The following is a 12,045-nucleotide window of genomic DNA, read 5'->3' on the forward strand; positions in this document are numbered from 1 at the left end:
GTGGATAAACACCTAAAGATAGCTATAGCTAGATTGTTGTACATGGCTAGGAAGGTGATAGCTAGAAACTGGATTAGGGAAGAGCCGCCGTCAAGAGGAGAATTCCTCCAGTACGTAAAACAGGGCCTGACACTAGAAAAAGGGATTTATAAGAAGAAAGGGAAAACTGAAACGTTCAATAAAATGTGGTCTCCATGGATTGCTATGGGATAGTAATGTGCAGTGTGGCTTATACGAGTGGTTGAGGGATTAGATACTCTATTGTTTTAATGATGGTAGTAATTAACAAGATGAGCTGCTTTGTGGGGTGGGTGAGGGGGGCTTTGGGACCGAAGGGGGTTGTTTGAAGGGGGAGGGGTGGAAAATACTCTGTATTGAAAATGTAAATGAAATATGTTAATTGCCTTGTTATTCTCAATAAAAATTTATTTGAGTAAAAAAAAACAAACAAAAAAAAAAAACAAACGATCCTAGGCCGGTGCCTAGCAAAGGCCAGGCATGGCCTGGAGCTGCTGATTGGCGTGATCGACGATTACATCGATCACGCCAATCACAGGGCACAGCAGCGGTGTGACCGTGCTGTGACCTGCCTAGAGTCAGAGCTGTTTGCTCTGATCCTAGGCCGGTGCCTAGCAACACCAGCGTCACCAGGGCCAATTCTGATTGAAGACGTCGATCACATCAATGACAGGTCACAGCAGTGGTATGACCGCACTGCAGGTCCTCACAATAGTTGAAGATTCCTGCAGTGCTGTCACCACGCTACAGGATCTCCTGCTGTGCTGAGACTTGTGGTACCACAGAAGCCTGTGACACCACAATCACTGCTGAAGAAAGAAGACAAGACAGATGAGAGACTACAACTGTAAGTGCTTTGATCCCTGCCCGGTCTCTCTTCATCCATCCCAATCCCCCCTCCCTTTCCCCCTCTTTTTACCCCCTCCACCCCCCTTTATGCCACCTCCGTGCGCACATTTAGCAGCCGCCAAGCGTTGATTGGTGATGCAGTTCACCGATCAACACTCATGCTCACTTTTCTTTTTCACCCCTCCTTTGTGCCACCTCCATGCGCACATCCAGCAGACGCTGAGCTTTGATTAGTGACGCAGTTCACTCATCAGAGCTCGTGCCTGCTGTTTTACACTTTTCTTTTCACAGACATTTTTTTCTCCCTGGTTGTGCTGTTTTTCTTTCAGCTTTTTCTTTTCAGACAAAAGTTTACACCAAGCCCTACCCCCCCACACACACAATCAATTAAAAATAAAATACTGACACAATCACCATATTCATTAAAAAAATGTTGTCCCGCTCATCCCGTTTGTCCCAACAATGCTATTCAGTGGAGGAGGCATATGCTTTCCTTGCCTCCGACATTGATAGTGAGGGAGAGGATCCTACATTTCTTTATTTCTCAGATTTGTCATCCTCTTCTTCCTCCTCAGGTCCTGCTGAACCGCCATGCAGTCGTTTCAGGACAGAGGAGGAAGCAGTGCCCACCATTCCAGAAGATGAACCAGCATACCCAATTACGGACCCCATATGGACTTCGCCCCCGAAAAGCATTAAGCTACTTACTGGTAGCGGCATTTTTCGGAGGCTCATGACAGCAAACCTACAGATACAAAAGGGCGGCACCTCTCCCCATGCATCAGTTGTATTTCAGAGCCTGAGAGGACTACTGCGGTTAGTGGTACACAAATATACATTATATACATTTTGAAACAAAATAACCCATTATTGTAACAAGACACCATACGTGAGATTTACATATTACGCTATATACATATCAGGAAGTGCTACCCCCACGTGAATAGGGAGGGAACTAAGGGTGCTGTCATGGGCCTCCGAAAAATGCCGCTACCAGTAAGTAGCTTAATGCTTTATTCGGACTCCCATGACAGCACACGAGAGATTTACAGAGATGTAAGCTACCTTAGGGAGGGACTATAGTTTACATTCTCCTTAACCCGAAGGAGAGATCAGAGGAGGACCCCAAATCGAACCGATAGTGTTTAAAGAAAGTGGAAGGGGATGACCATGTGGCCGCCTTACATATCTGCTCCACTGACACTCCAGATCTTTCCGCCCAGGATGACGCCATGGCCCGGGTGGAATGTGCCTTTAGATTCTGCGGAGCTGGCCCCCCACCTGCTGTATAAGCTAGAGAGATAGTTTCCCTAATCCATTTAGCCAGTGAATATTTTGATACTCTAAACCCTTTCCTTGGACCTTGGAAGGAAAGAAGCAGTGCCCCATCTTTCTTCCAATTATCAGTAGCTGAAATATACTGAAGAAGAGATCTCCTGACGTCTAACGTATGAAGCTCCTGCTCTTTAGGAAAAGAGGGATTAGGAATAAAGGACGGCAAAACTATCTCCTGTGATGTATGCAAACGTGTCGCCACCTTTGGTAGATATGCTGGGTCTGGTCTAAGGACTACTCTGTCTGACAAGATTTCAGTGTATGGAGGAGCTCTGGAAAGCGCCTGTATATCCCCTATCCTGCGAGCTGAGGTTATGGCAATCAGGAAGGCTGTCTTAAGTGTCAACATTTTGATCGAGGCCTCCTGCAGAGGTTCAAAGGGGGGTTTAGTTAGAGAGGACAGAACTAAATTTAAATCCCATGGAACTGTTCTGTCTTTATGCACTGGTGTAGATCTACTAACTGCCTTCATAAACCTTGCTATCCAGTAGTTATTAGCTATATTACAGGAAAACAGGGCACCTAAAGCTGAGACCTGTACTCTAAGGGTACTAGGAGAGAGTTTTAACTCGAACCCCTTCTGTAGGAACTCTAGGATTTGTTGTATTGGCACCCCGTCTTGGATATTAAACTTTGAACAAGTCAAGAACTTTCTCCAAGTCCTAGAGTAGATTCTCGTAGTTATTTGCTTTCTACTCTTTAGGAGTGTCTCTACTAAGTTTGGAGAGAAGCCTTTCCCCACTAATAGTGACCGTTCAAACTCCACGCCGTTAAATGGAGCGCCGCCACTTGTGGATGGGAGATCGGTCCCTGAGAAAGCAAGTTCGGGATCTCTGGCAGTACCCAGAGGACCGCTACGGACATTGTCTTGAGCCAGGCAAACCAGGTTCTTCTGGGCCAAAAGGGGTCGATAAGGATGACTTTCGCTCGATCCTCCCTGATTTTCCTCACCACTAGAGGTATCCGGTTCAGTGGTGGGAAAGCATAGGCCAGTGGAAAATCCCATTTTATCAGAAACGCGTCCACCGCCAAGGGATTCTCCCTGGGATTTAGGGAGCAAAAAAGTTTTACTTTTCTGTTTTTTCTGGTGGCGAATAGATCCACCACTGGTTGACCCCATCTGCGGACGATAAGATTGAAAATGTCCTCGATGAGAGACCACTCTCCCTGTTTTAACACATTTCGGCTGAGGAAATCTGCTGCCACATTTTCTTTTCCTTTGATGTGAAGAGCTGTCAAAGATAGAAAATTGAGCTCTGCCACCTGGAACAACCGATCCGTGATCTGCATTAAAGTTTCGGAACGACTTCCCCCTTGCCGGTTTATGTAAGCGACTGCCACTCTGTTGTCCGACAGAATTCTGACGTGCTGGCCCTGCAGATATACGAGGATTTTTTTAACAGCCAATTCAACCGCCAACAACTCTCTTTGGTTGGATGAGAATGTTGTGAAGGGTTCCCACTGTCCCTGGACCACCATGTCCCCCATATAGGCTCCTCACCCCGAAGAGCTGGCATCTGTGGTTATCACCTGGGTGACATCTACCATCCAGGGAACCCCTGCTGATAAATTCCGTTTATCTAACCACCACCTAAGGGAATTCAATGTTATTGGCCCCAACGTTAATTTCCCATTCAACGCGCCTCCTAAGGCTCTGTCATGGAACAAGACTTCTCTTTGTAGGAACCTGGTGTGGAACTGAGCCCACTTCACTGCTGGAATGCAAGATGTGAGTGACCCAAGTAGGGACATTGCTTGCCTAAGTATCATGGAAGGTGTATTGATTGCTTTTAATACATAATTCTGAATTTGGTCTATTTTCTCTATAGGGAGGAGACACTGCTGTGTCACTGAATTCAACATTAATCCCAGAAATTTTTGAACATTTAGGGGCTGTAATTTAGATTTCTCAAAGTTTATGATCCAACCCAAGCGTTCTAGTTTGGTTTTAGCAACCTCCCATTGTGACAGACAATGATCTACCGAGTTACCTACAATGAGGAAATCATCTAAGTAGGGGATTATAAGGACATTTGACTCTCTTAAATGTGCCATGACTTCCGCAATTATTTTAGTGAATACTCTAGGTGCCGAGGTAATCCCAAAGGGGAGCGCCCTGAATTGAAAATGTTGAATCCTACCCCCCATTAGTATCGCTACCCTCAGGTATCGTTGGAAATCAGCATGAATGGGTACATGATAGTAGGCATCTTTCAAATCCACTACTACCATGAAACAGTTGTTGAAAAGCATCTTTATTGTCGAATTGATGGACTCCATTTTGAAAGTATGTTTCACCAAAAACTTATTGAGACCTTTAAGGTTTATAATGGTCCTATAAGACTTATCCGGCTTTTGGATTAGGAACAGGGGAGAGTAAAACCCTTTCCCTGCCTGAGAACACGGCACTTCTACTAAAACATTTTTGGAGCAAAGAGTCCTCACTTCCTCTTCTAGGGCGAATTGTTCAGTGGGAGATGAGCGCCAGGGTGTTAACTTAAATTTGTCCTGTGGAATATGAACAAATTCCAGCCTGAGACCATGGGAAACAGTGTCTTTTATCCAAACGCTGTTTGTGATTTTCGACCATTCTGCCGAGAATTGCAATAGTCTCCCTCCCACTGGAATTGCCAGTCATTGGTCTTGTTTTTTATTTTCCGTCGGGTTACGGCGAAGCATGAGACCTGTACCTCGTTTTCGCCTATCCTCCCATCTGGGACGATCTCTCCCCGGTGAGAAGGTGCGCTTTCCTCCCCGATTGAACCTTCTTTTGTTGAAGGGACGACGGTATGGATTGAAAAGGTTGGGAAACTTTTTCTTATCATCCCCTGCTTTCTCCAGGAGTTCATCCAGGGTAGGCCCAAATAAATACTCGCCTTTACAAGGCATAGCGCAGAGCTTTGCTTTTGCCTGCATATCCCCCGGCCAGCATTTAAGCCATAGGGCTCTCCTTGCAGCATTAGAAAGTCCTGCTGCTCTAGCTGCCAACTTTACGGAGTCAATTGAGGCGTCCGATAAAAAAGCCGCCCCCTCCTGGATTACAGGTAATGCTGCGAGTATGGAATCTCTAGAGGCCCCCTGTTTTAATTGGGTCTCTAACTGGTCCAGCCAGACCATCATTGACCTTGCCGTGCAGGTTGAAGTTACCAGCTGCCATTTCCCAGGTTCTTTTTAGGAAGGTGTCCACTTTCCTATCCAGGGGGTCTTTAAGCGTTCCCATATCCTCAAATGGGAGAGAAGATCGCTTTGCAACCTTGGCAATTGCTGCATCCAGCTTTGGCGCCTTCTCCCAGCTACCTACTGCTGGGTCATCAAAAGGGTACCGACGTTTTTGCGCAGGTGGTAAGGAGCATTTTCTCTCTGGTTTTCTCCACTCCCTATTAATAAGATCCTGTATTTTCTCATTTAAAGGAAAGACTCTGCGCTTTTTCTGTTCTAATCCACTGAACATCATTTGTTCTTTAGATAGCTGAGGCTTAGGTTCCGTTATACCCATTGTGCCTCTGACCGCCTTTACCAATTTGTCTATTCTTTCTAGGGGTAAGCAAAACCGAGCAGCGTCTTCTTCTGAAGAGGAGGATGACGCTGCTGAATCGTCCGATGCGGTCATTTGTGGGGGGTTTCTACTGTTTAAGCATATCAGGGGCTCTGCAAACGGATCATGAGGTCAGCAGGCCATTCCATCAAAGTCTGCATTCCAAAATATCACTACTTCCCTTCTGAGCACCGACGTGTACCCACGTATGGGGTACAAGCATACTCAGGACAAATTGGAAAATGTTTTGGGTCCAATTTCTTCTGTTACCCTTGGGAAAACAAAAAATTAGGGACTAAAATATCATGTTTGTGGGAAAAATATGATTTTATATTTTCACGCCTGGGCGTTAAAAACTTTAGTGAAACACTTGGGGGTTTAAAAACTTTAGTGAAACACTTGGGGGTTTAAAGTCCTTACCACACATCTAGATAAATTCCTGTGAAAATTAGAAATTTGGGGGTAAAACAACATTTTCGTGAAAAAAATGAAAATTTTCAATAATACTACCTAATGTTATCAAATTCTGTGTAGTACCTGTGGTTTTAATGCTCAATGTACCCCTAGATACACCTTGAGGGGTGTTGTTTCCAAAATGGGGTCACTTGTGGGGGGTTTCCAATGTCTAGGCACATCAGGGGCTTTCCAAACGCGACATGGTGTCCGATCTCAATTCCAGCCAATTTTGGTTTGAAAAAGTCAAACGGCACTCCTTCCCTTCCGAGCCTTGCCGTGTGCCCAAACAGTGGTTTTCCCCCACATATGGGGTATCAGCATACTCAGGAGAAGTTGCACAACAAGTTTACCTGTCCATTTTCTCCTTTTAAACTTGTGAAAATAAAACAATTGGTGCTAAAAGATAATTTTTGTGACTAAAAAGTTAAATGTTCATTTTTTCCTTGAACGTTGCTTCTGCTCCTGTGAAACACCTGAAGGGTTAATAATCTTCTTGAATGTAGTTTTGATCAGCTTGAGGGGTGCAGTTTTTAGAATGGTGTCACTTTTGTTTATTTTCTGCCATGTAAAACCCTCAAACTGACTTCAAATGTGAGGTGGTCCCTAAAAAAATGGTTTTCTAAATGTTGTTGCAAAAATGAGAAATCGCTGGTCAACTTTTAACCCTTAGAATTTCCTAACAAAAAAAAATTGTTTCCAAAATTGTGCTTATGTAAAGTAGACATGTGGGAAATGTTATGTATTAACTACTTTGTGTGACACATTTCTCTGTTTTAAAAATTCAAAGATTGGAAATTGCTAAATTTTCCAAATTTTCGCAAAATTTCTGTGTTTTACACAAATAAACACAAGTTATATCGAAGAAATGTTACCACTACCGTGAAGTACAATATAAAACATTCTCAAATTCACCAAGATCCACTGAAGTGTTCCAGAGTTATTACCTTATAAAGAGACAGTGGTCAGAATTGTTAAAATTGGCCTGGTCATTAACATGCAAACCACCCTCGGGGGTAAAGGAGTTAAACTGTTTCATGACAACCTTCACAGTAAAGGAAGACCAAGAATTACCTCTGCTACAGAGGATAAATTCATCACACAATTTTCCCACTCACTCCTAGGACAGGGGGACATTCAAGGGGTTCAATCCTGGTGTCCTTCCTTTCGTAAACTCTAAAGCTGTGGGTGTACCCTGACGTACTCTCACACAGCTTATAGAGTTTAAAGGAAGACCAAGAATTACCTCTGCTACAGAGGATAAGTTCATCACGGTATGCTGTCTCAAAAATGCTAATTAACAGCACCTCAGATAACAGTTCTCATAAATTTCACCCCCGAGTACTGCAGGAATTAAGTACAGTCATTGATAGACCATCATTTTTAATCTTTAAAGAGTCCAAAATAACAGGGTCTGTACCACAGGACTGGCATATAGCAAATGTGGTGCCAATATTCAAAAAGGGGACAAAAACTGAACTCGGACATTATAGGCCAGTAAGCTTAACCTCTACTGTGGGTAAAATCCTGGAGGGCATTCTTAGGGATGCTATGCTGGAGTATCTGAAGAGGAATAACCTCATGACCCAATACCAACATGGGTTTACTAGGGACCGTTCCGGTCAGACTAATCTGATCAATTTCTATGGAGAGGTTAGTTCCGGACTGGACCAAGGGAACCCAGTGGACGTAGTGTATATGGACTTGTCAAAAGCTTTTGATACGGTGCCACACAAAAGATTGATACATAAAATGAGAATAGGGGTAGGGGAAAATATGTGTAAGTGGGTTAAGAGCTGGCTCAGGGATAGGAAACAAAGGGTGGTTATTAATGGAGCACACTCGGACTGGGTCGCGGTTAGCAGTGGGGTACCACAGGGGTCAGTATTGGGCCCTCTTCTTTTAACATATGTATTAATGATCTTGTAGGGGGCATACAGAGTGGAATTTCAATATTTGCAGATGACACTAAACTCTGCAGGGTAATCAATACAGAGGAGGACAATTTTATATTATAGGATGATTTATGTAAACTAGAAGCTTGGGCTGATAAATGGCAAATGAGCTTTAATGGGGATAAATGTAAGGTCATTCACTTGGGTAGAAGTAATAAGATGTATAACTATGTGCTTAATTCTAAATCTCTGGGCAAAACCGTCAATGAAAAAGACCTGGGAGTATGGGTGGATGACAAACTTACATTTAGTGGCCAGTGTCAGGCAGCTGCTGCAAAGGCAAATAAAATAATGGGATGCATTAAAAGAGGCATAGATGCTCATGAGGAGAACATAATTTTACCTCTATACAAGTCACTAGTTCGACCACACTTAGAATACCGTGTACAGTTCTGGTCTCCGGTGTATAAGAAAGACATAGCTGAACTGGAGCGGGTGCAGAGACGAGCGACCAAGGTTATTAGAGGACTGGGGGGTCTGCAATACCAAGATAGGTTATTACACTTGGGGCTATTTAGTTTGGAAAAACGAAGGCTAAAGGATGATCTCATGTTAATGTATAAATATATGAGGGAACAGTACAAAGACCTTTCTGATGATCTTTTTAATCATAGACCTGAGACAGGGACAAGGGGGCATGCTCTACGTCTGGAGGAAAGAAGGTTTAAGCATAATAAGGCTAGGTTCACATTGCGTTAATGGGTGTCCGCTAGCGGACTCCGTTACATGGCGCAATTGTCACAATTAACGCTATGTAACGGATCCGTTAGCGCACCCATTGACAGCAATGTGCTAACGGATCTCTAGCGCATCGCTAGCACATGCCATTTTTGGCATGCGCTAGCGATGTCCCGTTAGTTTCGGACGGACCGCGGAGGCTGCTTGCAGTGTCCGAGGTCCGTTCCTCGCTAGCGCAGATCAGGTATCTGCGCTAGCGGGATCGCCAAACACGATCCCTTTTGGGACATTGCGTTAGCGCAATCCGCTAGAGTATGCGCTAAACGGATTGCCCTAACGCAATGTGAACCTAGCCTAACAGACGCGGATTCTTTACTGTAAGATCAGCGAGACTATAGAACTCTCTGCCGTATGATGTTGTAATAAGTGATTCATTACTTAAATTTAAGGGGGGACAGGATGCCTTTCTTGAAAAGTATAATGTTACATGGTATATATACTAGATTCCTTGTTAGGGTGTTGATTCAGGGAACTAGTTTGATTGCCGTATGTGGAGTCGGGAAGGAATTTTTTTCCCAAGTGTGGAGCTTACTCTTTGCCACATGGTTTTTTTTTGCCTTCCTCTGGATCAACATGTTAGGGCATGTTAGGTTAGGCTATGGGTTGAACTAGATGGACTTCTAGTCTTCCTTCAACCTTAATAACTATGTTACTATGTAAATGATCCTCAGACATGAAGTAACAGACACGTGACATAGCCTACATAATCACCGGACCTCAACCCAATTGAGATGGTTTGGGATGAGTTCGACTTCAGAATGAAGGCAAAGCAGTCAACTAGTGCTCAGGACCTCAGTGAAATCCTTCAAGATAGAAGAAAAAAATCATTCCAGGCGACTAATTAGGCTGCAAGTCAGAATGCCAAGGGGGAATGTAAAGCTGTCACCAGAGTAAGTTTGAGGTAATTTGAGGAATCTAAGATTTAACGCATTTTGATTTGTATCACATGTGTTTCTTTACTCCTTGTTTCCATATAGGTTCACTTGCGGTCACAGGGCAATAAGATTTAAATTTAATTCAACAAATGAAACTTGTTGCTAAACTTTTAGATCATCTAACATCCTAAAAAAAATGAAAGTGTATTTGAAAAGTGACGTAAACGTAAAGCAAAAGTATTGTAAATGTTATTTATGAACTATTTTCTGGTATGACTCTGTGTTTAAAGGGCATGCAAAACATGAAAATTAATATTAAAATGTTCTTGCAAATTTTAATAAACGTAAACCATATTGACCAAACTTTTCCTGCCAATGCGTCATGGAAAAAAAAAAATAAAAAATCACAGTATAACTAGAATCAGAAGAAACATTGCAAACTTATGACCACATAAAGTGACATGTTAGATTTGAAAATTAAGGCCTAGTTGGGAACAACTACATTAGCTGCAGAAAGCGGTTCAATCTGAGCATCTTGGGCACCAACTACTATAGAAAAAAAACCTGACAATAACAAACTGATCACAATGAACCCTGACAGTCTTTCTCATCAATGATTTAGCAACTAGTGTTAAAACACCTCTGGAGTAATTAAGAGTTGGTGGCTTGGTAGCTCTTGGTAATCCAAAATATCTCAAAGGCCAATATTTTCTTTCAATTAAGGTTCTTAAAGAAATTACACATTTAGATAGAAATAATTAACATACAAGACGTAAAAAACAAACAAAAACAATTTGTTACATTCCATTTGAGAGGGATCCAATACTACTAGTGATGAGCGAATATACTCGTTACTAGAGATTTCTCGAGCACGATCGGGGGTCCTCCGAGTATTTTTTAATGCTCGGAGATTTCGTTTTTAGCGCCGCAGCTGAATGATTTACATTTGTTAGCCAGCATAAGTACATGTGGGGGTTTGGTTGCTAGGGAATCCCCACATGTACTTATGCTGGCTAACATATGTAAATCATTCAGCTGTGGCAAGAAAAACTAAATCTTCGAGCACTAAAAAATACTCGGAAGACCCCCGAGCGTGCTCGAGAAATCTCTAGTTACGAGTATATTCGCTCATCACTAAATACTACACCTGTGTATTGCCCAAAGTAGTGGAGACAGATTCAGGAGTAGAAACATGCGGTGGTCTAGATGCAAAATTGTGAAAACTTGATTGTGATATGGCCACATTAGACCGCCGATAAAGCAGTTTCAGCCTGAAAAATCTGTGGCATTTAATGTTTACTACTCACCTGGGCAGTTATCTGTAAGAATCTCCTCTTTACACTGTTGATCACCCATCACAGATGTCAATGTAGTATTAATATGGGTCAGATCTTCACCCTGAAACAAATATTGTTAAAGTCACAGACAGATGGAGAAGTCACATCTATGATCAGCTCTAATCCTGCCATCTCCACCGTTCTCATTACACAAGTATAAAACATATAATACTGGTGGATAAAACAAGACTGAACACAAGACCTTCAGAGCCATCTACACATCATAGGGGAGATCTCATGACACTTTCTCTCCATCTACCTGATGATCCTGAGCAACATTGCGATTTTTGTGTTTACAGACTTGTGGAAGGAGAGGACCCGGACATCTCTCTGGTGTTGTCTTCTTACTGGATGGAACTGGAGGAAACACATACAGGGACTGAATTCATTCTTTACATACAGATAATTACAGGCTGTGTGTATTTAGTCCTATTACCTGGTGATGTGAGGGGCTGATGAATTTCCATCATGATGTCCTTGTACAGATCTTTGTGTCCTTCTAAATACTCCCACTCTTCCATGGAGAAATAGAAGGCGACATCCTGACATCTTATAGGAACCTGAAACATACAATGGTACAGTCATCTCCCTAATCCCTTTATAGCGTTATTGTATAATGTCCCAGTATTCCCAGCAGTGTCACCTCTCCAGACAGCAGCTCAGTCATCTTGTAGGTGAGTTCTAAGATCTTCTGCTCATTGATGTCCTCATTTTTCAGGGGGCGAGGTGGAGGCCCTGTCATTGGGCTAAGAGGTCTTCCCCATCCCTCAGATGCAGGGGCCTGACAGCGCTCACTAGAGGTCTTCTTCACTACTGTGTAATCCTGGTTATGGAGAGACACATTAATAAATGTCACTACAGACATTTCCAGAGTCCTCACCTCTCCATTTCTGTCCATCTGTTATTCGTATAGATATGAATGGTGCAATGTGACGTCATCAGAATCACTC

At 43.0% G+C, this 12,045-nt stretch overlaps 1 protein-coding gene across 1 annotated transcript in view; it reads right to left on the reverse strand.

Annotated features, from left to right (window-relative positions):
- Positions 1-12,045, reverse strand: part of LOC138663871 (zinc finger protein 271-like) — a 48,814-nt gene that overhangs the window by 14,920 nt on the left and 21,849 nt on the right. The window contains exons 7-10 of the mRNA XM_069750234.1: positions 11,739-11,918; positions 11,532-11,655; positions 11,355-11,452; positions 11,066-11,156 (exon numbers count right to left, since the gene is read on the reverse strand). Coding sequence (XP_069606335.1) covers positions 11,066-11,156; positions 11,355-11,452; positions 11,532-11,655; positions 11,739-11,918 — 493 coding nt within the window. The remainder of the gene's footprint in view (positions 1-11,065; positions 11,157-11,354; positions 11,453-11,531; positions 11,656-11,738; positions 11,919-12,045) is intronic.

Source organism: Ranitomeya imitator, chromosome 2 (genome assembly GCF_032444005.1).
Source record: "Ranitomeya imitator isolate aRanImi1 chromosome 2, aRanImi1.pri, whole genome shotgun sequence".
NCBI lineage: Eukaryota > Metazoa > Chordata > Amphibia > Anura > Dendrobatidae > Ranitomeya > Ranitomeya imitator.